Consider the following 27827-nt stretch of genomic DNA (forward strand, 5'->3'; position numbering starts at 1 on the left):
AAAAACAATAACCATTTCAGGTTTAACGCACATATGTCATGCTATGAGTACTGGAGGACCAGATGGCCACAATAGTGTGGCAGGTGCCTCAACAAATGTTTGCGGTTGCCCGTGCTGCTATTTATATCATGGTGGAACACAGAAATGCAAATATTTGCAGAAGGACAGTGGGCCCTTTTTTGTTTGGAGTCAAAGTGATCACTGAAATAAACAGATGGGATTAAACCTTTTTTGGCATCTGTAACCTGAACTTATGCATTCCGTCAGTTCATCCAAAGAAACTTTTAGGATAGAGGCAACAGGGGATTCATTAATGCAATCAGCAGGTTTCATATTTACACTTTTCCAAATATAACCCCAATTGTAAAATGATCATAGGTGTGTATATCTGTAGATTGACCCTGTAATGGACTGGCACCATGGCCACCGTTTGCTCCAGTTCTCCCTGTGATCCTCAAAGTGGTTGATAATGAAGGAATAAATTGTGAGCGCCCAGATAAACTAAAAGTGAATATACCAAAACTCCAGCGCAAGTGCAGCGAAAAACTTGATCAAACAGGGACACTCCATACGAGGACAGTTCAGTCAGGCTGCTCTCAGTAAACAAGGCTTTCTCTAACTCAGCACCCAAGTCCATTATAAAGTCAGGGTGTCGTCAAGGAAGGAGGGGCGAGCCGAAATGAGCGAGAGAGACAAACGGAGCACCCAGATGCAGATTAGGCTGCAGAAGATGAGGGTGTAAAAGGGATTTAATGGTAGGATGGATTAGAGAAATCCTTGTAACAATGTTAAATAATTATGGTTCCAGCCGAGATCAAAGCACCATTGATTGAACCCCTCAAGCCTTCTGCACACAGAGTCTTGGAAAGCAAAGATTGGTAAACTAGTGCTCAGACCACTCCAGCTGCTCCAGTTAAATTGGATTGGAAATATTAGGATATAGATGAATCCTTCAGGAGGCTTTCGCAAAGCCTTTGTCACCGGAAATGTAGCTTGGGAGCTGTATGAAAGGTTTGATAGTGTAGTGTCTCGACAGAATCATAAGACGAGGCTGTCGCGGCTGTCTCCACTGATACCTAAGCGTTTTAAGTAGACTTATAGACACACTTGACTGTTATATCAGCAAACTGAAAACTTTTAGTGCAGGCTTTCATTCACGTCTCCCCCCCCCCCACCCCCCTTCCTTTTCTCCGTCTTGTCATCAAGAAATTTAGATGTGGATCGTGGCAGTTCTCTGTAAGAAAATGGGGGTTTTATCTCACTGCTCCAGGGGTTTATTCAAAGTCTTCTGACAAATCTCACAAACATGAATGACACTCAGATTGCTGATAGTGATGATGGAAGTCCTGAGTGATGTAAAATTAAATTGCTGTGTGTAAACATTGTGCGCTTTTACCCAAATACATTTATGTCTCGTTGATGAAGGCTTTTTTTACTGTATGGATCACCTGTGTGCAGAGAGAACACCGTCCTTCAATACCACACACATGCACGCTCGCAAGATTCACAATGTGCGATGGTAGTGATGAAATATGCAACAAGAGATTAGACAAATCACTGTACTCCTCGGCTGCATTGATGCAAATTTAGTCACTGATCCGCTATACTAAGAGGCTTTATGGAGGAACTTCATGGTTGTTAGTTATATAATCTAAAATAGGGCAAAATGCAATCACTGTTCTTATCATCTAAGAAGATGTCACTATATTTAGTTCCTGTTTTGTGTGGAAACATGGGAGGCAGCATGGTGACAATTCCCAGAATAAGATAATTCACTTCCAGCCACTTTGTCTGCATTTCAGCCCCAATTTGTGTCCAGTAAGAATGCTATCTTTGTACTCCAAGTGAGCACCATTTCACACGAACAAATCCGAGAAAAAAATAAAGAGGCGGAGTTAAATAATGGCTGCTGGTGGTGTTTCAGCTCCCAGGGACTTGACACCCGTTGCGTCTTCCTTTTGCTCTTTGAATATGTTTGTTCTGCGACGCGTCCTCCCAGGCGCTGTAGCTGCTGCATACGTTTCTCTCTAAAAGGTATCATTGTAATTGGCTGAATATTTGATGTGTGTATTTAACATTAACATGGAGACACTTGTGCAGGCTTTGCTTGGGGATAAAACACTGGGTAAACTCTGGATTGCTCAACTGAAACTTACTCGCATGTGGATTTTCTTCATTTCTTTTGGCCATTTTACATAAAACAGAGTGTTGTATTTGAGTGACTCTGCTTTGTAGTTCCTCTCCATGCATGGATTTGCACGTCTTTGTGTAAAATCTAAACGCAAGTGATTCAAATGGTGCTTTGTTCGTTATGCATGACTTCATACATTTATTCACTTTCTTTACATTCTTATTTGGCCATGCCGTCAGTGCCACCCAAGGCACATCTCCCCTAAAACCCCTGCTCCCCCTCTTTAAAACACACACACACATAGAATCATTTACAACCTCCACAACGAAAGGTATTGATATCGGAACAGTGCCCCCCCCCCCCGCATGTGAAGGCCTCCCATCGGTGATGAACAGCTGGGCTCAGCTGGGTTCGGCTCGGCCCGCTGGTCACGCTAATTCCACCTCCATCTCCTTTTTTTTCCTCAGTTTAGATGTGACGGGGGGAGAGGGTAAAGCCCACTTGTCAAGTGAATTAAAATACGAAATAATAGCAATAATAATGATAATAAAAAGTTAATAAAAAATGGCATGTTCCTCCCTGATTGTGCGAGTGTTGTGGTATTCAATTATGCAATTTTCATTGGCATATTAATCATCTTTTCAACAAACAAGCCGCTGTTAATTAAAGCAAAGCATGGATAAAGACGTGTTGCCGGATCATCACTCCGTTTATCACCGTGCACAGACCCGCAGTTAAGTAAATTCAGGCTGTGAGATGAATTTCAATCGTCTCCTCGTTTCTTCCTCTGTGTACTTGTGTATGCGAGTGTATGTAGTTAACCATTTATTTATGCACATTCTGTTTGGAGGTGGGGTTTGTGACGTTTGATGTCAGTGTACGGGAAATTGAAATCTTTGTGGGGGTTTTTTTTTATTAAAAGCCATCATGTTGAAACTGTTGAACATAGATCACAGTTTTTTTTTTTCTGTGTAGATTTGAATGTAAACTTGTCTTTGATTAAGAGGAAGTCATTTTTCAGACTGAATTAAGATTTTGAAGTGCACAGTGGATCCACAGCATATGACATCTCTGTCCGTTCCCCTCGCCTCTTTTACTCTGGCTTTTCGTGCCGCCTCCGTGCCTTCCTTATTGGTGGGAGGGGATGGAGATTATTCAGGATCTGGTAAGATATGGGCTTCTCTCTAATCATAGCCCACTGCCTCTGCTGTCATTCAGTCACTAAATAGAAGTGGGGGAAAAATGTCTCGGTGATGGGAGCCGCCAGACAGTCATGCAAGTACTTGAGTTCCGCCGGCAGAAAAAGAACTTGAGGCATCTGTAGACATGTCGCTTGTCCCTGTCCTTCATTGTGGAGCAACTTTATCAGCTCCAACCGCTCACCCGCTTGCGAAACTGTAGGGCCAGTCGCCTCTTAACTTAAACATAAGATCTTTGTGGTTTGAAGCACTCGGCTGCTCTGTGCCCAATGTGGATCTGAAAGGCAAACACGACTCCAGTGTTGCCGTCGCCCATCACTAAATCACACCTCATGGAAAACTTGTTTCTGCTGTGTTAGCTTGAATCTAAATGCACTCAAACAGACTGTTGCACTGGAGCAAGATTTCCCCCCCCCCCACCCCTTCTCCCACTCTGGAGGGGGGAAAAAAGAGAGAGGATGGAGAAAGAAAGAGAGAGGGAGGTAGAGGAGAGTGAGCGAGAGATGGAGATGGAGAAAGAGGAGGAGGAGTGAGTGAGAGAGAGGGGGAGAGAGAAAAGTCAAAAACCTCCACATAACAATGCCAGAGAAAAATCAGAACATTTTCCACCGAAAGATGGGCCATTTCCAAATCCTTGTGCCCTATCAGACAAATTAAAGTAAATCAAGCATGAAATGAAGCAGAAGAGCCCGGAGATAAGGCTCCTTTAAGTCGTTTACAGATTAGGACAGAGAGAGAGAGAGAGAGAGAGAGAGAGAGAGAGAGAGAGAGAGAGAGAGAGAGGGAGAGAGGGAGAGAGGTGCATCTGGTCTCTGGCAGTGAAGGAGGCTAGTTTCTCATTTCACAATAGCAGCCTGTGTATAGGATTACTCTCCCCTGTCACCGACATGAGGAGCAGAGGGGGAATAGATGTCCACAAAATGTGTCTAAAGATGTCCCCTCAGAAATGTTTTCGAACCAAATACCTCTTGGTGTTGACCAGATGTGACATGTGATAAACTAACATGTTACATGCCGCGGGTGACCCACGTGCATCGCACTGGGTTGTTTGTTTGTTTGTGTGTTTGTTTTTTTTCTTCCCGTCAGCTCTTCACCTTTTCTAATGCTCCAGTGGCTTCATCACCGTGTAGCTTAAAAATCCAAATCAAGCGAGGATTGGCTGCAGCGACGTCACGTGACTGTACGGCTGTCAACTCCTGTGTGTATGTAAAGCACAGCGTCAGATCAGGTTTCAGGGAGGTGAGAAGATGAGAGGGGTGGTGATGGGGGGTTGTTGTACAAATTACATCCTCAAAATGTGATTTTGTTTTAATGGTGTATTGCTCTGTTTAATATGTGCGCCTTACTTCTATTTTCTCTGACATACATCAACAGATTAATTGCTGTTTTATTTTAGTACTCGCAAAAATAATCAAAACATAATTATGGAGCTAGTTGTTCATGGAGGAACGAGAATTTACAGCACACACACACACACACACTCATCTCATTCATGCATGCGTGCAAATCCAAGCAGGAATCAAACAACACCCCTCCACCCTCACACACAGGCTTACTTGCGCACACACACACACACAGATGCACCCACACATAGCAAGGGTGCACTGCTCTTTGATGCCGCCGTTGAGCTCTCGCTGGATTTTGTTTCACTCCGTTCGTGTATCTTTTCTCGGAGTGAAGAGAGGTGGGCTCGGCTGCAGCGATCCGCTGGCCCCTGTCACTGGGTAACTGCTCTCCAAAGCTGCGACCTTGACCTTCCCGGCCCAAGTCTTAGGTTTAGCTCCTTTATCACGCTATCTCCAGGCATTTAAAAATACTCCTGAAACTCAATGATTTAACCCGCTTTTACGCTGTTCACATCAAAACTGGATGAAAAAAAAAAAAAAAAGCTTAATCCATCTTATCTGTTGACTGTCAAACTGCTCCGGCTAAAACCTACTCACAAAAGACAACTAGGTCACCCAGGAAAAAACAGAATTCACCGTTACCCAGGGGAAGTTGCAGCCTGGTAATTGACTTGGGAGGAGATTCAGTACTTTTAAAAATAGTATCCTCCTAAATTAACTTGCACAGTATCAAACAAAGGTAGCAATATGACTTAAATCTTGTCTGGATTGATATTTCAGTGCCGACTTGGTGACGTCTGAGTATCTTAAAATAATTATTACGTGTAAGGCTGTTTTTACTGAGGACTGGGCAGAAGAAAAAAAATCTGCAGCTTCCTTTAGCAGCCTGCTGCTCTTTTTATCCATCTGTTTCAAATACATGCATTCACGCTGAACGCAACATCAATTACTCATTCATCCTGACACACTCAGGTGCAGTAATGTCCTTTTGATGGTTGTGAAATTTTTAAAGAAAAGCATTTAAAGTAATCAGATTCCCGCAGGAGTGGTGTGTGTCCTCTAGATGTTGTCGGCGATACGGCGGTATCTCTGTGTGAGGACAGTCATTCTTTAAGTTTTGCTGTCTCACTTTACATGCTATCAATAGAAACTGCAGTGCTTCGCTAAAGATGGATGTCTCGGAGATGGTTGTCAGTGGGGCGCGCTGCTAACTTTGCTAGGGCTTTTGATGAAACGGAGTGCCTGACAGCTGGTATATTTCAATTCACTCAGTGACACCAAACAACAGTCTCTGCGTTGATAATGTACCGCGCAGCCAAGTTGTGTGTGATTAGTGTACGCATGTGCGACTATAATATCCTGCCCATTTCCAGCCCCTCTGAGTTATGTCCATATTATGTCCACACCTCTTGATATATGTTCACCTCCACTGGCAGATGTAGTGTGCTATTGTTCTGTGAGCAAGGGTGTGGAGGTCAAGTCAGGGTGGTGGATGAGTATGAAGCCTGTCACACTCGCCTCACTCCTATTACAGAGGTAAAATGATGATTTTGTTTTTAAATTATTTAATTAAAGGTGTAATTCCCACTTCTTGGCAGAGATGAAATGATCAATTATATGTATCTAAGGCGAGTAGACAGTCCAGCACCTCTAATACTCAATAGTAATTGGCATGTTATAGCTCAGAGCCAGTACATGGTGCGAACAGTAAATTGGTTGTCCACATATTTTAAGAAGACACAGGACATGACTGAAAATGTTTTTTAGTTGCATCTATTATCAAACTTCAAGTCCAGCACTTTCTCAATACTTTGCATTCATTATTGGGTCTCCCTGTTACACAGGGGTTGGGATCTTCCCACCAAAAGGAACCCCAACAACCCCCATGTCGCCCCATGACCCCCTGCTCACAGCTAATATGCTCTAATCCCTTCGGCTTGTTTAACTCGCCCCCCTTCCCTCCCCAGATGTCCACTGCCTGAAAACAAGCCTGACCTCAAGGGCCCTGCTTCCCCCCCCCCCCCCCACACTGTCCCCACATCATGTGGCAAAACTCTTGTGGTTGCCTGGAGACTTGCAATGTCAACTTTCTCCCCGCTGGCGGGAAGTCAAAGTGGGTTTGGGTCTACTGGTGGAGGTGGGTGATGAGACCTGATGCTCCTGTTAGTGGGGGGTTCTCCACTGTTTTAAAACAAGCGCCTCTCGCTGAGATTATATTGTGGGCTGTGGGTTATAAATGATGCATTTTGCTCACTAGGACCTGATAATAGTGGCTGGTTGGAGGGGATGAGGTGTTCATCGTTGTCTTATCAAAGCTCTGTGACATTTCTCCTTCAGCTGGAAAATTTCATATCGCATATCTACTTTAAAGATGTGGCACCTTTTGTTGAACTGATACAGTGCATTCCATTTCACCCCATATGGCTCTCTCATCGTATATTAATTTATAGCCCATTTGCTGGCTCTATAACACAGCCTATCAGCGGAGATGACTGGATTCAGAGGGACATCAATGAATTGCCACACACAGGTTATTGAACTCTGAACAGCAGTCCTTTATTTGCTTTGATTCAAAGGTACGGCTTGATATCTAGAGGGATTGTCTGCTGTGCGAAGCGTCAGCACATTTCCCCACTTGTCTCTATTCTATCATTCTTTGTTTCCCTTTATCATCTTTGCTCACTCTTAATATACGTGTGATACAAGGTGAAGTAAACCTTAAGCTGAGCTGATAATCAGAGTATTTGTTATGTCGCGGGGTAATTTATTTCACTCTCTCTCGCGCCCTCTTTTTGAACTAGTCCAATTCAGTCCAATGAAAATAGCTAGAGCAGATTCATTCCAGGATTTAGTTGATGATGTCATTTGTCATTTCTGACCATTAGCAGACCTTGTAGACAGAAATCATATGAAGAAAACTACAATAATTGAAGGTGAATCTATCATTGCATTTCAAAGAATCCATCGGAACAATTTATGTTGCAGACCTAAACTTTATAGAATATAGAATGTTAGTGTTTCCAAAGATACAACATAATATGAGACACAAAACAATAAGTATAGGTCAGTCGTGGTAGTAGTTTAAATGAAAAGCTTCTATAGAATATAGCTATCTCACATCAGAAATTGTATGCCAAGTTTGTTTGTTACATTATCATATTATATTTAAAAGTAGAAGGTGATACTTGGGGTCTCTATCTGTCAGTACCCGTACCCATTTATTCTTTAAGTCAGACGAGGCTGGCACCCTGCCAGTGAGAAACTCATTACCATTCAGTCGTATGCCACTGAATGGAGAGATGAGGTTCCCCTCTTCCTTCACACCATAACAGAAAAGAACGACAGGACACATATAAAAAAAGAAGAAGAAGAAAACAAACAGATGCCAGAATGGAGCATCTTGGGTGCTATCTGAGGGGGATCTCTCCACACAAAGGGACATTCTTTGGTCTGCCAAATATCTGTGGAGTGCAGGAACAGACCCTAGAGTCTAGCGACAGATGATGATCTTATCGAGGGAGGGGTGGGGGTGGAGAGGGGGGTTTGAGGGTAGGTGGTGGAGGTAATGATGGTGGGTTAGGGTTAGGGTTAAGGTGGCAGAGAGAGATGGGTTGGTCGGGATTCAGAGGCGGGGGGCTACATCACTTGAGCCACATCATGGGCTCATGTTTTGCCAAGCGTGTGGCATTTGAGAACTGGATGATGAGAAGAAGCTGAAGAGAGGACGTGGATGCTGGCTTTGAGAAATCTCCTCATTGGCGGTCGGCTTTAGACCTGAATGTGTTTGTCGTTTGCAGGTTAACCCACAACAGCTGATGTGTTTGATCTACATTTATTTGTGACGAGTCGTATGCTGTCGCCGATGAGTTAATGTTGATGTATAGAACACACACACACACAGACAGTCCATAAAGGGAACTCATTATTCATCCGCGGGTGTTTTTGTGATCTTCCACTGGTATCAGCAACAGATGTGACAAGCCATCTGTGAGCCAAGGTCTTCAGGCAACATTTGGTGTGAGATGCACACAACTGGCACCCAAACATGGTGAACCACAAACCGCACAAATTGAATCAAACCCCCCTTCTCACACCTACCCATTACCCCCTTTTTTACTCCAAGCATCCCACCTAAAAAAAAAAAAAAAAAAAAAAAGACAGGAAGAAAGAAAGAAATGGGGAAAGGAATCAAAATCTTTGGCTGAGAATGACTACAGCTGTGCATGTCAAGCAGGGCTAAACAGGAACTTGCGTCCAAGCGGTTAAAGGCCGCGGGTCTTATCTGAGGACAAACAGAATGCATCAAGCGGTGGCTGTTGCTCTCAGTGATGATGACCAGCTGTGTACCAGTGTTTAATTATTTCTCTGTAATGAGCTTACCCACCTTCCACTGCAGCACCAGGAAGACAGCATGCAACAGCAGGAATACGGAAGGTGGAGAGCAGACACTGAAGAAGAAAGAGAGAGGGGGGAAAAAAACCCTGTGCCTTCCCCTTGTTTGTGTGTCTATTCCGAAACATATATTCATCTTTTTAGGTTTTTTAACAGATTTTGTATCTATGTATAACAAAGGCCTGGTCAAGTGAGTGTTCAATTACGGGTGACATTTAGCATTTTACCGTTATCGAAGTGACCACCACTGATGAGCAAAGGATCATCATTTGTAGCGGGCAATAACGCCAGGCTAATGTTTGGATCATGTTTATGCATGGGAAGGTGCATGCATTTCCATAGCAGCCACAGCAGAGACAGACACAACAACGTGCCGCAGATACACAGCTGATATTTACAGACTAGCGCAGGACTGAATAGGTCATTATTCCACGTACGCGTCAGAAAGTTCACTGATCACTTCAGCCCACTCAGCTTGAACTGGATACCTATTAGCCACACGTGTGAACAAATAGGTTAAAGAGACACAGTGTTAACAACTTGTGTAGAGTTTCACTGAATAAAAATACGCTGTAATTATGAGCTAGGGTACATGATATGGGCGGCAGTGTGGTTACAGGCTTTCATTGCACAGTCCCAGAACAATGCCAATGATTTGTGGCTTACCCTGATCGCTGACCTCACGATGGTCAGCCCACTTACCAATTGTCACAATTGAAGCAGAGGTAGGCATTGTATTTTTTAATATTTTTGAGCAATAATTCCATCACCTGTGAGCACAATAAAAACGAATGAGAGAACTAGATTTCTACACCTCATCTGGACTCTGTGTTTACCAGTGGCGATTGCTATAAGTCAACAAGGGAAGCTCAGCTTCCTCTAAAATTTTACATTTCAATACTTAACGTGCAATAGAATGCGATTATTTTGTTCCGAAACAGCTGTTTATCACTTATTCCCGTAGCAGCATTAAAACCACTTGAAGCTCAGCTTCAACTGTTCTCAATAGGACCCTAACCCAATAGGACAGTACAGAATAGGGTTTGTTTGCACTACAGTGAGCTCAAAGGTGGCAAAAATGCTCAGCTTCTGTGCAGGTCAATTGAGCAGTGGGCGGGTGATTGAAAGGAGGACCCAGTTTTTGATTGACTTTTGATTGACAGCGTTGCAGAAACATACACCACAGCGGAGCCTTTTCTGCCTTGGTCCTATGTGGATTTGGCGAGAAAAGTCTGTGGACAAATGTGTTATATCTCGCATTTTCATTTGTACATATACACTATAAATAAAAACATATTCATCACAAAATATCACATTTCCTTGCTCTAGTTGTTCCCAAACTTTTTTGTGCCTGGGAGTATTCGTATAAGTAGATGGATCTTGTACCTATAGACGTCTGAATCACCACAGTAACTACAGCAAGATTTCTTGGGGTTGTCAAGGCAACCAGACAGAGATGTCCTTTTTGAGATCTGCGTACACTCACACACACACACACACACTTGGTAAATTATGTCATGGGCTACCATGGGGTTTATCATAACTATTTGATTAATCACCATCCTGAAAAACTGCAGTGAATCTTAAAGATATGATAGCAGGGCTTGTCAGCGAGGTGAGTGCAGGTAAAAGCAAGAGTGCTTTTCGGTCTCAGTGTTAATTAAGTGGAGCTCTTCTCAGCACTAACAAGGGCCCAGGCTTCCTGTTAACAACACAAATACACCTTTCCAGTCAGGAACTGCAGCAAACCTGCACTGCCTCAGAGGGATTATCTCCACACACCTTTTCAAGTATGGTTAGCATGCCATGTGTCTGAGGAACGACATCAGATGGATGTTCACTTGATTTGCTTATCTATTTTGAAACTGTTGGGCTTTAACCTTCACCGTTTACTGCAGGGCTTTGAGGCAATAATGTCACCGCACATGTAGGTTTGCGGGGAAAGGACAACTGTGATCTCAAGTTGAACTTGTGTGCTATATAGAGTGCCATGGCTGACTGCTTTGGGTTCTGTTCTGTTCATAGGAGAGCTGGACGCGTTCCTTAAAGACGGCGACCGCCGGATCCACAGCCGACAGCAGCTCCCTGTGGGGACGACATGGGGACCCTTTGAGGGGAAGATTGAGATGAGTCCTGACAGCACTGCAATGGTAGGTCCTTGTTTTGTGTATAATTGAATATGTCATATTATCCAACACACCATAGTTATGCAAGGAAATAGAACTTAAAATATTTTAAGAAGCTCAAACACATGATCCCAACAATTAAAAGCTTTGTCACGACAGGTCGAAATACCAAACATTGGTCCGTCTTGATCCGTCATATTTAATGTTCCACAACACAAAGGCGTCATTAGTCGGTAAAGCATGATTAAATGTCTATAATTATTCAATTGCCATCAGTTACAACTTTTAAGCCTTTTATATTCATAAAGAATATGCCTTATTAAAATGCACTATTAGACGTTATATATTGCTCGAGATTCAAAAACTGTCAGGCTCATTAAAACCTGAAGTGAAATTAATCTATTTGGTCAAACTTTGCCTTTAGCAACCATGGCAACATGATTACTAGTCATACATCTGAAGCTGTTGAGGTGACTCTTCTGGGATCCAACCGGGGCCCCAATAACAGTCTTTTGAAGTGTGTCTACTTTAACCATTTAATCTGCATATCCTAAGACAAAACACTTTAATTGGTGGGTTTTGAGCTCGGCGCAGGCTTCAACTGAATGAAAGAAGTCACAGTCCATTATTTTTCCAGCAGAGACTCGTGTTGACCTACTGCTCTAGCGTAGTGACACGTCCTCCGAGCTTTTGATATTCCATTCTGCATGTGGATTAATTAAGAAATTCCTATTAAATTTGTGACCAAACTCACATTCATCCTGCTAAGAAACATAAGGACAAGTCAATGAGGACTTGGGTCTCAGATGCCCCCCCCCTCCCCCTCTGTTTTCCCAGATTCTTTAAATATAAAACTTTATTAAATCATTTCAGAGCAGTTTCGACTGTTTTCTAAGCTTCCCTCATGGTTTTTAGAAGTCATCAGTGGCTTTAAATAGCTCAGGCCGTATTATAGCCATGAAATACGGCTTCTCTCCGGGTAAAGCCAGTTATCCTTGGGTGGAAAAGTGATTTGACAGAGCAACACCTCAAGTTTCCTATCAAAGTAGCACACGCTCGTATATTTCTCAAGCAATCTATGCATGAATTTCCCTGCAATACATTCAGAAGCAACCTTCAAGTGCCCCTGAAGTGGCCCTAAGACTAACAGAGTGATTTCATTGAACCGTCCTTTTGAATTGTTTGGGTGTTTTCAGAAGATACAAACTTCACAAAATTAACACCCTCGCCACCGAACTCGGTGCACATAACTGGTCGTTGCTCTTGGAAGAAAAAAGGGATAAGTTCTTAACTAACTGCCCTCTGAGGAATTCACGACTTTCCCCAAGTTTTTTTTTTTTTAAGTGAGCAGGTGCTGGTCATCACCTGTAATAGGCTGTGGAGGGGTTACAGTATATGCCAAACTTCCCTCGCAATTAAAAGCAAAGCTCTGGCATATTGCCGTTAAGGATCTCATGTGTGTCTTTTCTCATGGGGACCATTTCAGTGCTTTGCAGCTTGCCCTCCTCCTCCTCTCCTAAGTTTCAGCTCTCAAATGGGGTACTGGCTGTTAGCAGCTTCTCACTATCTCTCATTAAGGGCTTGGTCGACTTAAGTGGCATGTGTTTTTTTTTTGTTTTTTTTTGATTCATTGTAAATTGTTACACATTGTGCCAGGAACAGAATCAGTCAGTTGTGTGTGTGTTTTTGTGTGTGCACCACAAGGGACACATCTCATTTACAGCAGTGTAGACTTTCTTTCTTTTTTTCTGATTATTTTGTTTTCTTTTTTGTTATCAAGCCCCCAGTCATCGATCTGATGCCTTGTTAAACATGCAGTCGTTGACAACATCCCTAATATCTCGCAGTCAGTGGAGCGTGAGGGAGTTGTGCAAATCTTCAAATACTAACACATCAAGACAAGAACAAACTCGGACTCCTCTCATCAAGAAGGGAAAGTTAAAATAGCAAACGTGAGGCGAGGAACGAGAAAGGAGGATGGTTGGTGAAGTTGTGATGCATGTCAGTGTGGTCAGTGCTGCAGAGCAGGGTTACAGGCTGGCAGAAACAGTCTGAGGGAGAAATAAAAGCTCTTGGCTTCATGGGTCTCTATGCCAGAAGGCTTTCCCAGTCAATCTTATAATGTGTGACCTCCACAGACTATTAAATCTTTTTTTACTCTCTTAGGTTTTTTAACTGTAGACGTGAATAGGTGAATGAATTACCCGAAGACACCCAGGTATATGGCAGGAGTGACACCTCTCTCATGCTTGGTAGAGGTGGTGGTGTGATACTCTCTGAAATCAAACCTATTCTGCTCCTTCACCTAGACACGCTATTCAAGATCTGACTTTCTATAGAGGTCAAGCTATTTTTGGCAGGATGCCTTACAAGGAGCATAGGTCTGTACCTCAAACATTGGCGTCACGCCCAGACAGGGACTAAAAAGTGTTATGACTCCTTAAAAGTAATTTACAGTAATTGCAGTGAGTTTGAGCAGGTTTTGCATTAAACTGGACTGGAGCAGGACTTTGGCGCAGTTAGAGTCATTTGGAAGGGGGATATGTTAGGGCTGGCGTCTATGGAGTAGTTCTATGGAGGTAAAGATGGCAGGAGAGGAGGTGTGGGGAGGTAGCTCACAGGTCCCCAGAGGCAGCAAAAGGGAGCTGACCTAGCTACATGTGCTGTGGCACGGGAGCCCATGTTGGTTCTGCTGCTGGTGGACGACAAGCCTCAGCAGCTGAGCGAAGTGATGGATGATGCTGGGAAAGAGAGGTGAGCGGAGCGTTATGTGCACTTGTCCAGGCAGCTCTGGAAAGAGAGGTACTGCATAAAGCTCGAAAGAATGAAAAGAGAGAGTGGTGGGGGGGGGAGACAGGAAGCTAGAGTGGAAAAGGCGTGACAGGAAATCTGGGCATCTGCAGGACAGAGATAGGGTCACATCTCAAGCGTTTATCAAAGAGGAAAGCAGATTTCACAGCTGATGGGTCGGCTGTGGCAGGTCTGTGGACCCCAAGCACTTGGCTTGGCATGAGGCGCTGGAGTTATAGATATTGCTGTTGCTGACCTGTACGATCACCTTGCACTCTGTTGGACAGTTAATATGTCTTACTGGGCTGGGTTTTTGTGGTCTTTATTTTTCTTAGTGAGACACACTCAAAGTGATAATTTAATCCAAATACACAACTATTCCACATGCGAGTAAATGCTGAGGTAGTAAATGCAATTTATTCAGAGAATCTGTAGACTAGTGTAAAAGAGAGACACCAGAGTGTGAACTGAAAACTTTTGTAATTGGCCTGAGGTCAGAAGTAAGGCAAAAGTAAAGAAGACAGAAGACAGGGCTTTCAAAGGAAGAAACAGACTCAAAGACTAAAAAAAAAGTAAGAAAGAGAGAATCTAAAAAAGAATAAAACACCCTGCACCCAGCATTTCGCTGTGAGCCGCTCTCCTCGCTCTGTACCTCTTCCTGCTCCTCTCCTCTCTTCTCCCTGTCTGACTGATGGAGCTGCCAGAGCAGCCTCTCATCCCTCACTTCTCTCACTGATCAATCAGACCATTAGACTCCAATTACAGCCGCAGCCCCGGCGCAGGTGAGCGACGAGCACATTCAGCCGACTGCCGACAACGCCTCTGCCCGGCTTCCTCCTGCTCTCCAAATTAACGCAAATTAATAGTGACACTCAGACATAAATGTCTGCAATTGGGAGGCTAAATTAACAGTCTGGGTCGAAGCTATTGAGTAGCAGGTGTCTTTAAAAGTGGTAATTACCTATGCTGGACAGAACTGGGAGGAGAAGGTAGCCCACAGTTTGCCTGGAGTAAGAGGCCTGGTCCTGGTGAGCCCAGCCTCCATTGTAGGTGTTAATAATTGATTGGGAGGCAGGCTATTAATGAGGAGCAGATTTAGAGCTCTGTTGTAAATGTGGGTTGATGAGTGTGTTACCGCCTCTTGTACAATGCTTTACCAATGCTAATTACTGGGGCTTAGTCAAGGTGCACTGTAATGAGTCTGGATTCAATGGAATTGTGGTCTTTATGTGTTTTGAGGGCCTTTTAGTGCAAATTACACAGTAATTGAAATGCATGAGACTTGCTTAATTCCAGATTAAGATCTATGCAGTTGTGTATCTTGTCTTCTATCTTAATATACTCATTGTATGTTTGCTAATTTTTGCTGTGAGCAGTGGTTTATTATAAAAAAATAATAATAATAATAATAAAAAAATCTACCACAGTAATCTGTTTTTCACGCAGGGGCCCCCGATACAAAGGCAGGTTACAAGGACGTGATAAAAGTCAGCAAGCGCTATCGGCTAATTAGGTATAATAAACCAATTTAGTCTCAACACAGTGTTAAACTATTACCAGTGAGTCGTACATCATTATAATCATATCATTTAATACACCTTTACAATATCACATGTGGAATTTTTTTTTTTAACCTTTGCAGAAGAGAAAATATTACTGCATGTGCGTCAACCTCTTTTACGTTATTGTTTATTTATTAATTATGCCTTTATTAACTCTAGTAAGTACGAGTGTTAAGTCTCATATTGACAGAGGATATTTCTGTCTTGCTGGAGAACGTGGTTGTTAAATCAATGTGTGTTTACACATGTGCACAAGTGTGTCGCCATGTTTGAGTATGTGTGTACTTCAGCGTGTGCCTGTGCAGACTGTGTGCTGCCTTAAAAGTGTGAACAGAGCGCTTTTGTTTGTGGACTACAGAAGAGCAAAAAAATGTCAAGATACTGTCCTAATTTTAACCCGGGACAGAGAGAGAACAGATGCTGTCAGACAGATCGGGTGTGATTATTGTGTAATTTAGCACAGTAGGTAGGAATATGGGTCTGTGAGACCAAAAAAAAATCTCCAGAAATTATTCAGCCCATCACTCAAGCCATTTATCTCACCCTTTTTCCCCACCCTCTCCCTCCAATATGTTTATTGTTAGCTAACCCTAAACTTTAACAAGTGGTGGTGGATTTTTCTGTTTCAGAAATTATATTTTTCTTCTTGTCATTGCTTCATTAATCAAGAGGAGGCATTCTGAAAAATGTTTTGTTTTGGAGGCTGCAATCTATTTTGTGTGTGTGTGTGTGTTGTAGTTAATCTGCGCCCGTGGCAGGTTTCCCCTCCGAAACGCAGCGCTAAGCAGCGGTATCGCAGGCCTATTGTTGTAGCCTCTGTCATAGCAAGGAGAGCCTGATGCAGGCCTGGGCTCGCCTGATAAGGAAAAGAGGATTCAACATGGCTGGAAAGGAGAATCAGTGGGACTTGAGAGTGGAGTACGGATGGGGCAGATGCACACACACACACACACAGACGCACACACAAGTCACACAAACATACAGAAAGATACACGCATATTCCGCACACCTACAGTCACACAAACACAAACACACAAATCATTGCCATCATCACACTGGCACATGCCCAGGCAATTATTTACAGTAACATCCAATTACATATGCAAGAAGGCACCTCAGGAAAGGACTTCTCTGTAGCATAGTTCCTAAATGACACACACACACACATGTATATGCATGAACAAACAGACAAATCAACTATCAATTCAAAGTCTAAATATTTTCCACTTACTCTATAATGTATGGAATTGAAAGAAAAAGTCGTCTGTGTGTTCCTGTGAAAGTACTGAAACTGACTTGGATGTGGTCGGGGAAATGCTGCACATTATCAGGACTAACAGGATTTGAATTTCTGTGTTGGACACAAATAATTTGGCACAAAGAATGTGGCTTCATCTAATGAAATAATGGGCCCAAATTTTAGGCGGAGAACCAATTTGTGATTGCATGCATCAATTATTTCTTGGGTTTAAACCAACATCAGGGTCCCTTCAGATGGGTAAAATGGTAATTATCTGCCCCGGTCTCCCTTGTTCAATGTCATCCATATATTTATCGATGGCATTACCAATGGTTTTCATGTTCTTACATCAAAAGGGGAAACAACCGCGCTTTATTGAAGGAGCCTTTTAAATCTGGATTTTTTAGCACTGTGACACTGTGAGTTTGATAGAGAGGAAGCATAATAATGTAGATAGCCTTCGTTTCCGAGTGCTATTTCTATTTTCCCTGCCTGCACTTTCAAAGTTTGTGTGTGCATGGCCGGAACTCATTGCCACCCACAGCTCCATGTATTAGCCGCGATGCAGTCAGTCAGCTAGTCGGAGCTATTACAGCCACAGCCAAGCTCCACTGTTTGAGAGATAATGCATGGTTGACTTGATCTACAAGTGAACCTGACATTTTGCCGTCCTTACATCACAACACAACTACCCAAACTGATATGGCAGGTCTGCTGATAAGCAGAGCAGGACTCACTGATTTGCTTTGTGCTCACTGTAATGGCTGCATGGTTTCTTTAGACATGCCAAATTTCCACCGACTAGATCAAAATACAAATACAAAGATGGGGATCATTGGAACTATGATTCAATGTGGTGTCAGTTTGCTAATCAGACACTGGGTGCACTGTAGGTGTAGCTTTAAAAAAAAAAAAAAAATACATAAATACACCGGCCTCTTGTTAAAATTACAGCAGTTGGTACTGTGATAGTGACTGTATTTTTATTGTGTTTTTGTAATTAAACACTGACAATATTGACGCAATATTAAATTGAAGGCAATTTTTGACACTCATTTTCAGGACCCCACACATCAGTTATAGTCAGCTAAGGATTTTTAAATAACAATTGTATATTCCATCCATTATCTACCACTTTATCCTCCACCAGAGGGTCACGGGGGGTGCTGTGCCTATCTCAGCTGACATTGATAGGCGGGGTACACAGTTCGCCAGTCCATCACAGGGCCACATATAGAGACAAACAACCATTCACTCACACTCTCACACCTAAGGTCAATTTAGAGTCACCAAATTACCTAATCCCCATATCACATGTTTTTGGACTGTGGGAGGAAGCCAGAGAACCCGGAGAAACCCCATGCACACATGGGGAGAACATGCAAATTCCTTGCAGAAAGGCCTGAAGTTGTTCCAAACGGGGCTCAGTTCAGATCAGAACAGCTGTAGGAAATCTATGCTATCATACACTTAAACAAGGGTCAGTCCTCACAAACACTGCAGATGTGACCATTTGTATTCTGTAACTATATTGTATGCTGTAGCTGTAACAGGCAAACAAACATCCGTCTACCTGCAACAGTCTGTTCAAGTCATCATTCATTCAGCAACAGCAGAGCAGGACAAATGAAAGCTCAGTGAACGTCTGGGGAGGTGGAGTTCAGAGGTCGGTGAGCTGATCTCTCCGAGGTGTTTGCTGTCAGACAGTGACCCATCAGGAGGCAAACGCAGTGTGGCGAGCAAACTGTCACAGTGAGGAGACGTAGTATGTGCGCGCTTATGGTTTTCTGTATGTTGTCAACAGCTTGATATGAGCATTAACATTCATGAACAACTGTTCCGTTTGGGATAGCGTAACACTTTGCAGTCACACACTATCACTTACGCACACACTTATCTCAAAGTTTTTTTATGAATTTGAATTACAGCTCACGGCAGATTTGGGAAGATGATCCTTTCGCTGTGATTCACCCTGTTTTAAAGTAAGCAAAGCAGGCTTTTCCCTCTTCACAGAATGTTAGTTTGACAGGCAACAATAGTCAAGCTCAAAGTTCCTGATTTCACCCGTATCGTCCTGTATTACAATATGCAATATGTCTTCCCAAATGAATGATTATCCAACACTTCAATACACAGTAGACCTCGATTGCAAGAAAGGCTCATGAGGCAGAAGAAGAAAAAGAACGAAAAGTGAAACAAAGTTGAGTGATGCCAGCTGCTTTGCCATCTGTCACTGTCATGGCTGGAACTCAGGATATGTTGAAACAACTTTCGTTTCTTTTTTTTAAGAATGGGTGCAGATAATCCCCAATTTGCAAGCAAATAGTCCTCTTGTATTTTCCTGTACTAAGTCAGAGCAGGGTTTTGGTTCATTGTAGAGATAATAAGTGGCTGCCTGAGCAAAAAGAAAGCAAGTGAAATGAGTCTTTAAAACATCTCCAACATCACATCACATGGCATTTACAGTGGGGGTTCCCTAAGGTTTCAGCCTCTGACCTGACCGCTGATTAAAAAGATATAGAAAATGAGAAATTTCTGGGTTCAAAGTCTAAACAACAAGTGGCATTAATGGCTCCTAGTCACCTGTTGCAGCACCTTTGTGACTGAAAGGCCACTGATGGAGGTGGAGGTAACAACCAAACCTGGAAAATCCACCTATTTTAGATATGTACGGAAATGGTGTGGAGACATTTCTGCAATAACAACAATGAAACCTGCTCTTGTTGAACATGCACACATAGCAGAAGACTATCCTCTTTGACTTCCTTTGTTAAATGGTGAATATATATATATATATATATATACATATATATATATATATATATTCAATATAATAGGTTACATATAGAAATATGGCATTTTGCTTTTGCAAGGTATGAAACTGGTGGCTCTAATCACACTTGACACTATGTTCCTATTCTGTTCAAGAGAAAAAATGTTTTTGTCATAAAAGCAATGATCTTTTGACCTTTACAAATCAAGACTTCACCGTCTAGCACTGGCACATTTCTAGTGATGATTATCAGATTGAATCAAAGTGCGAAAAATGTCAAAAGTCAATTTAAATTGTGTATATGGAGGATTGTGATGCCTCTACGAGTGATGGAAGTGGAGAAGCACAGGGGATCTGCTTGCATTACTTCTCTCAGAGAAAGGACAGCCACCCTGCAGGGAAGCAAACCCCTGCTGGTAGACCTTGATAACTCCTCGCTGTCCCCCTGTCCTGGCCTTAGCCCTCTGATCCTCAGTCCTAGTTGGCTTGGAGCCTACCATAGACAAAACCCCTGTTTGAATAACTGTGTGGATAAAAAAAAAATATTCAAGTCTTCTGACCAAAACAAAAAAAGGTTAGCGTTGAAGATAAGAAAGCTGATAGGTGCTGGAGGAGATGAAGGTCTGGACAGTGTCCATTCACTCCATGGTGGTCCGGCAGTGCCTCATTAGATGGATGTGTATGAGTCTGTCAAAGCAGGAATATTAGACTGCAGGGTCGTCAGCAAACTAATTGGGTAACAAAAACCACTTCCAGCTCAGGAAACCCATCTCTGAACAGAGCATGTGCTGAGCCTCTGATAAGAGAGTTCACGTCTAATGCAGTTGGTGGAGGCCAAGTTCACCATCGTTATCTTATTTACTTAACTTGATGTAAATATTGTTGGACTTTGACGGTGGATTTAGTGAGACCCCCATTTCTCATTTTTTTTCCAAGTGCACTCAGAGATCAAACTATTGAACAGTGCAGGAATATGTTGTTGATCGACTCACTCATACCTTTGTTCAGTTTGATCATCATTACAACAAATTTACATCCGTACAGGTGTATTATTCTGAACACAATGATTTGGACGGAGCTCACTTTTTGAATTAGGAGCCGAGATTGGCTGAGAGAGACGCCTGAAATACAGTAGATTCCACTCTAATGCAACATGAAATGTACAACTGCACAAGAAAAGAAGAAGGAAGTTCAAAAGAATATTAAAATCCAATACCTAGAGGAGGAACAGAGGTTTATCTAAAGTCAGGGGGGCTTTATTCAGGCATCATGCCTACTATTTTATTGTTGTCTTTATTTACTGCCTGTGACTGATCCTAGTCTTCCATGTGTGCTTATGAGAGCGGAGATTTGTTGTGACCCTATAGACTGATTGACTCCCGTCTTCCACTTTGAAGAAACCCCCCCCCCCCCCCCCCCCCATCCGCGTGTTTTTTCCTGACAGAGAAATAGTGGTTCTGTCCAGAGAATACGCCACCTGCCACCGCGACCCCCAGGGTCCATGGTAATATCCATACAGGTGAACATTACTGGCTCCAAGTTCCCTATTATGTTCCTTCACATGGCTTCACGCTGCTCGGGGAGTCAGCCCTAACTTACATGCAAAAGATCAAACAAGTTCTTCCCCAATTGGATTCAAATGGTAAAATTTTGAGTAATTCACATGGTGAGCAATGGAGCGACGGGACTGTTCTGTCCTCTGACCAAAGCCAAACACAAGAAATACGCGTACACTCCTGCCTGCGAGACACGAATAATCCCTGGAGCACGTACATTACAAATTCAACTTTGCCTTGTTTACAACTTTAAATAGCTCTCAGGACATATGCATTCCACAGAGTTATGGAGCAGTAGACTCACGCACGCTGAATTAAACATTCTCCACTACAAAGAAAGTTGGGGACATTGTAATTTGATGCTGAGGGGCTGAAGATGGTCGAGAAAGTAAAGATGATTCAAACAGTAGTTCTGCCTGGGAAAGGGAAACATGGGAGATGACAAGGAGGAGATGAAAGGGAGAAGGAGAGGGAAGGAAACAAAAAAGGAGAGGACAGAGGTGGTGGGATAAACGGTAAAAGCACGGGAGAGGAAAGGCTAGAAAGAGAAATGGAAAATAATGAAAGGAAAGAAAGGAAAGGAAGCAAGGCAGAGGTGGAGAAAGAGGGTTGCTTGTCTTCGGGGCAGGTAACAGCTTACACTAAACTGTTTGGCTTTAGAGCTGGAGCACCTCGGTGTGCCTGAAGGTCTTGAAGAATGGAGTCTGGATTGAGTCCCTCGTCTTCCTGTGAATGTCTATTCTACACTTCTCTCCTCCCTGATTTAAAAAGCAACATATGCTTTTTCACTTTAACAGTATTAAAATAAATATGTATTCCACCCATAAATAAATAAAAAACCTAGAGCAGCCACTGAATCGTCTGCCTTATTAGCAATCTGTGGTGAACATACAGTGATAATGCAATGCCACCCATAGTCACACACAGCTACAGCCACTGTGAGCATTTAACTGGAGTGAAATAAGCAATAGCTAATGTAGCACATGAACTTTGATGCTTCGAGTCCAGTCAGCAGGATAAAAGGTGATTTAAATGAGAAAATATTTATTCCCCAAAGCGCTGCCATGATAGCAGCAGCCAAATAAAGGCACATGCGCACAGTGATGGGTGTCCCTTTAAAGATTCCGGGAACAGCAGCAGCTCTTTCAATTTAATCGATTTTAAAATGAAAAGTCAATTTAACAAAGTTGAAAAGAGAAAGATGGGGCTAAGGGAAGAAAAAAGCATTCTCTTGCACTCAAGCAGTAAACTAACCGCCGCACAGAGCAGGCAGAGATTTCGGCTGAATTATCTCCCACCTCACATTTGCTCTTAGGCAAGCAGTTTAAAAGCCAAGCGATTGAGCCGGTGATCCAATTTGAAATGCAGAAATGATTAGAGCAGCTTGCCTCATTTCATATCGAAATTCTCTGATTTATGACAGAGCACCAGCCAAGATCTATCTCTAAAGGGAATTAGTGTGCAATTCCTGCATATTTCTGTTATTTAGTCTCCCAATAGCAGATGCTATAGCCTTAGAGAGAGGGAGATTGGCAAAGGGAGGGGGGGAGGGGGTCTAGGCTGTATGTACTGTAGGTATCTTTTCATTTAAGCAGATGTAACCATGGCCATTTAGCAGAGGAGGAAATGACACAAAAGCACATTTGAGAAATTGAGGTATTTCCCACTTTATGTAGGATGTTGACAGAGTCTTATTTCAGGGCGCACAAGGAAAAAAAGATGCAGCTCCTAACTAAGCATATATGCTGCTTCTCCCCAGCATACACAGAAGTGGAAGAACACCGACTGTGAGGTTAGCTTTGGCCACTTTATTCAAAAAAAAAAAAAAAGACCCTTGAAACTCAGCCATCCTTGAGGCTAAGAAAATATTAATACGCAGAGCGATAACGAGAGCTAGAGGAAAATCTCCCTTAATGAAATTTCCAGTTGACCACATGCAATTTGTTTCATCGCAGTGAACAACTAATTGCAATGGACGTTATCAAGGTGTGAGTGTGCCGTCTGCTGTAAACTGACTGGTAAAACAGGTACAAATCCTTTATCCTCGCTCCCATGTTAGAAACAGAGCACATATAAACTTGGTATAACCCATGCATAAGCTTGTTATTTTGTTGTCATATTTATGCCGCGAGTAAAGTGTGACTTCAAAATTGCGATGTCGCTCGGACGTGGACACGAGGTCAAGTGAAGAAAGAGAGAACTGCATTTCACAATAATTAAAGTGTGTGTGTGTGTGTGGGGGGGGGGAGAGTGAAATCGTTGTTGATTGACAAAAGAAGAGGAAAACAGTATTTAAAAAGATGTCTATGCTATTATTGAAATATTTCAACTGGTGTCTTTTGTTTCAAAATGGCACTACTCCACACCAAGTGGGTGTTGAAAGCAGGACGTTAAGCCAATGAATGTCTTAAGATATTCAGACAGAGTGGTTTTGATCTCTCAGTTGTCTAAATCCTGCAGCTGTGGGATCAAGACAAGATACAGTGCCAGTCAGTGACCTTGGTGGAGGCAGGGGGAGAAAAAAAAAAAAAAAGAAGAAGAAGAAGAAGGAAAATAATCATTCTCACCAAGGTCTGTATCGATTTCACCTGCCCTGACCATGACGCAGGTTAAGAGTAGCCAGTGGTGGTGAAATGGTCAGCGGTGATATCATTAGCTTGATGTTTACACAGGGAAGCAGGGAGTTATAGGAAGGCTGAGTGTCACAAGCCACTTTCTTCTTCACCTCCTTCAGCTGATCAGAGGATCATGGTATCAAGGAGGGATTAGTAGCGACTTGGGATTTGTGTGATTGGTTAATTTATTGCGGTGATGGCAGGTCTTTCATCTATGGCAACATTTAATCAGCGCAGCCACAGAGGCTATTACAGGTTAGCTCCTTTCTGGAGTCAGTCCGGCTGTGCCATCAGCTCTATCACAATTCCCCTGAAATTTCCAAATTATCTGGAACAGGCTTTAGCTTCTCAGTAATAAAAATTAGAACAGATTCCTGATAGAAGCTTTTGCTCACACAGGGCCAATTATAAATAGTACAGCTCTGCCTTGGAAGAAGGGAAAAAGGGGGTGAAAAAAAAAAAATCCAGGTCTGAGAGATGTGCGCGGAACTTATCGTTCAGCCCCTGCGCCGCTCTGATCCAAATCCGTGTGGCTGAAAATTTATATTAGATTTTATCGCAGAGGCCTAAGTCTAGGAAAATCAATGAAGGTTATCTTTTATGTTGCAGCAACTTGTGGAAATATTGATTTTCATTTTATAGCGAATTTGGAGCATCAGTTTGTAATCACTTCCTCGCTGACTACACTGTTTTGGTCACTGTATCTCTTACACGAGGAGCGGTAACAGAGCTCAAGAGAGGGGGGGGGGAGAGAAAATACAGTATTGAAACCACTGGAGTGAAGGCAGTGGGTGGATAAACCATAACACACTACATGGAGAAGAAGGCCAGAGGGTTTTTTTACAGGCTCCGACAGGGATAATACACTGTGTACTGATATTTAACACTGTAGCGCTATAAAGAAAATGAGATGTTCTTGTTTATTCTTATTTAATATGTATTTAAAAAAGGAATAAACAATTGATAAGTAGGACTGTTTTATGATTATCGATTAATTAGGGCGTCAGCACATTCTAAAAACTCAGCACTCAAAATACTGTTTTGAACAGGAAAGAGCTTCCATACGTCACGTCACACATGAGCTTGTTTTTTTTGTTTTTTTTATTAAACCATTTCATCATATAGTCCCTCGCTGCAGGGAAATTGTAATTTTCTGCCTGTCAGTCTTTATTTCTCCTGCACTCGGCCACTTGCACCAGCTGATCGGGTCGTACAAATGTTTTCATTTGCATTTGCTCCTCCCCAACAGTGACGCCATTCTCTTCTTAATCCTGACTGTGTTGTGCGTGTAGTTGCTCCCCTGCATTTCTTTTGTTTTTGTGACATCTGGTTCACGCCGCGTGCTCGCGGAGAGACATTGGCCGCCATTGTCGCGATAGATGCATTATGTAAATCTGGGGACTGAGGGACTGCGCTTGCTTGTTGCTGCTCGGTTCCCAACAAAAGGGGAACGCAAAAAGAAAACATAATAAATGATAATTTAATCGAAAATAATGCACAATACCTTTGAGTTAGAATTACTAAAGTTACAATCAAAGCAAAAACCGATCGGAATAATTGTGATGAAAAAAATTAATTCTTTTTTTTTTTTTTTTGTACATATTATTGTGTCCCTGTTGGCTACATTAAGAGCAGCTGGAATATCGTGAATTCCCAGAGTCTCAGAGGGACGACAGAGAGGCCTTTCGCTGCTGAATAAGAGATGGCACCAGTCTGGAGATCTAAGAAAGGGTTAATCTGATTCCCATTTCAGATAGTCGCCCTAGCAACAATCGGCCGGTCTGCACTGCTCCTTTGACAGGGGTGTGAGATTTTCAGGTTAGCCAGATAGAAGACTTTATTGTGAGGCTAATTTGAAATGTGAAATCGTGGCCGGCTTGAATTACAGAGGTCCTCTCTCATCTGCTGCCAGGACAGGATAAGAAGATGCCAGAAGAAGGAATAAGAATATCAATAGACACAATTTTCTGTCTGTGTTTGATCAGTTTGGCACTGTAGTCTGCCAATGTGCAGAGCTATAAATATAGATATACATAATGTATATATATATATATCATATGTAAGGACTACTTTATTTAGTATTTGTTTTTCTAATTTTCTTGAAGAAAAAAAATCAGAACTGATTCTTATCCCTTCTCTGAGATGTTTTTGCTATTGGGGAATAATTCTGTCTTTCTTTAAAAAAAAAAAAAAAAAAATCTGTATGTCCTCCAGCCTCTGACTAGATAGAGTTCATGAAAAGAGAAATGGGCGGGTGGTGGAGGAGGAGGAGGAGGAGGAGGAAGGAGGAGGAAGGAGGAAGGAGGGGGGCATATGCAGGCGCACTGCCGGAGCACAGTGCTCATCTCTTGTGCATATCTGTGCCAATTCAGACCTTTAACATGCTCAAATGACATTTGCATTTATCCTTGAAGGTTGTTGCCTTTTGCGGGGGAGAAATAAGTGAAAAGCACAGGAGAGGACTAGTGTTTCTCTGTCTGTATTAGGCAGATGGACAGTGTGCTGTCACTGCCTGCCTCAGATGAAAAAAAAAAAAAAAAAGAAATGAAGTGTCAAGATTGCACCCCAACCCATTTTCTTTTACCTAAACTATTTCTGTAACATCCTAATGAAGGAGGGCCCCGGGGTTCAGAAGTAATGGCCTTGAAATACTGACATTTTGCCTTTTAGTAATAGGCTACTGTACCCTGCTGCCTGAGATGCTGTTACCAACACTCCACTGCCTCCCTTCAACAAAAAATATAAATAAATATATAACCCACACACATATCACCAGTGCACTATTTTGCAAGATGCAAAAGAAAAACACCAATATAAAATAAAATAGAAGAAATCATGTGAGGATGAATAGAGGAGGCAAATCTGGTGACACTGCTGCATGTGAATCTATTACAGTGGATGTTCTACTCTATCTAACTGGTTTATATTTTTTTTCCCTTTCTGAGAAATAAAACTCTGCTTTTGACCTCTGACCGAGAAGAAAAATGACCTTACACACTCGGAATAATTTTCCAGCACATTATCAAAACTCTAACCTCAATCGCCCTTTGAAATGGATACTGATTCTTTAAATTCCTCCCTGCTTGTTTCAGGAAATAGTGAGATCCTGGTGATAGCGAGGCACAATGTGCCCAAAGTTCACCGCTGAACACTCGCTTCTTCCTCTTCGAATAGTCACAAGACTTTTTTTCCTCCCCCCCCAATAATTCCCAGACACCTGAGATGTTCTCGCTAATCTAAAAGATCTGATGCTGAATCACTGGGGTCAATCCTGCATGAGAATTCCTCTTCTTTTATACAGTGGAGGCTCATTTGTCAGCATTCCAAACAGTGCTGCAGATCACACACAAATGCGCGCACTTGAGTTACAGAGGGGGGGAGGAGGGCTTTAGTGAAATTGTGTGTTTATTGTCCATTTGGAGCAGCACACCGGAGCATAACTCTGTGGTTATTAATGTTTCTTTAATCAGCAAAATAAGCAAATGATTAGTATTTGTTATCTGTTGCTGTCCAGAAGACGAAGAGCACGGTCCCAGTGGTGCTGAGCGCCGGCCCCAGGTGGCTGCTGGATGTGACTTGGCAGGGAGCGGAAGACAACAAAAACAACTGTGTGGTGTACAGCAAAGGTAAGCAAGCAGCGCCGGCATCCTGTTATCTCTCCGCAGCGCAACACACCACGCCACAGCACCGCTGCAAAGACACTGACAATTCTCCATCCTCTCCACTCCTGCCCGTCTCCCTCCCACTCCCTCTCTTCCTTCTTTCCCTCCGTCTCCTACTTTTTCCTTTTCTCTTTCTCGCTCTCCTTGCTTCTCAAAGTCGCAAACACACACAAATAATTGCAACAAAAAAAACACACCTGCAAGGACTCACACAAAGACATACGTGCACACCGCTCTCACAGCCATATCTGTTTTGTTCATCCAATGAGTAATTTATATCACTATAACTCTGATTAGGAACTGAGAAACATCACTTGACACACAGAGTTAATGGTCTTTAGATTTCACAAGGTAATTAATGCCCCTTTTTTTTTTCTCTTTTATATTAAGTGAATCCCTATCTCAGAGTAGATACCAGGCAAAGCACGAGTGGAG

General features: G+C 42.6%; 1 protein-coding gene across 2 annotated transcripts in view; it reads left to right on the forward strand.

The window, feature by feature from the left end:
* The window catches only part of zfpm2a (zinc finger protein, FOG family member 2a), a gene marked incomplete at its 3' end in the record, with an annotated part of 114024 nt that overhangs the window by 43010 nt on the left and 43187 nt on the right, over window positions 1–27827 (forward strand). The window contains exons 4-5 of one of the 2 annotated variants that reach the window (XM_083888028.1): window positions 11094–11218; window positions 27245–27356. In XM_083888028.1, coding sequence (XP_083744154.1) covers window positions 11094–11218; window positions 27245–27356 — 237 coding nt within the window. The remainder of the gene's footprint in view (window positions 1–11093; window positions 11219–27244; window positions 27357–27827) is intronic. The other variant, XM_083888029.1, reaches the window with a different exon arrangement.

Source organism: Microchirus variegatus (assembly GCF_963457635.1).
Source record: "Microchirus variegatus genome assembly, chromosome: 1".
In the NCBI taxonomy this organism is placed as follows: domain Eukaryota; kingdom Metazoa; phylum Chordata; class Actinopteri; order Pleuronectiformes; family Soleidae; genus Microchirus; species Microchirus variegatus.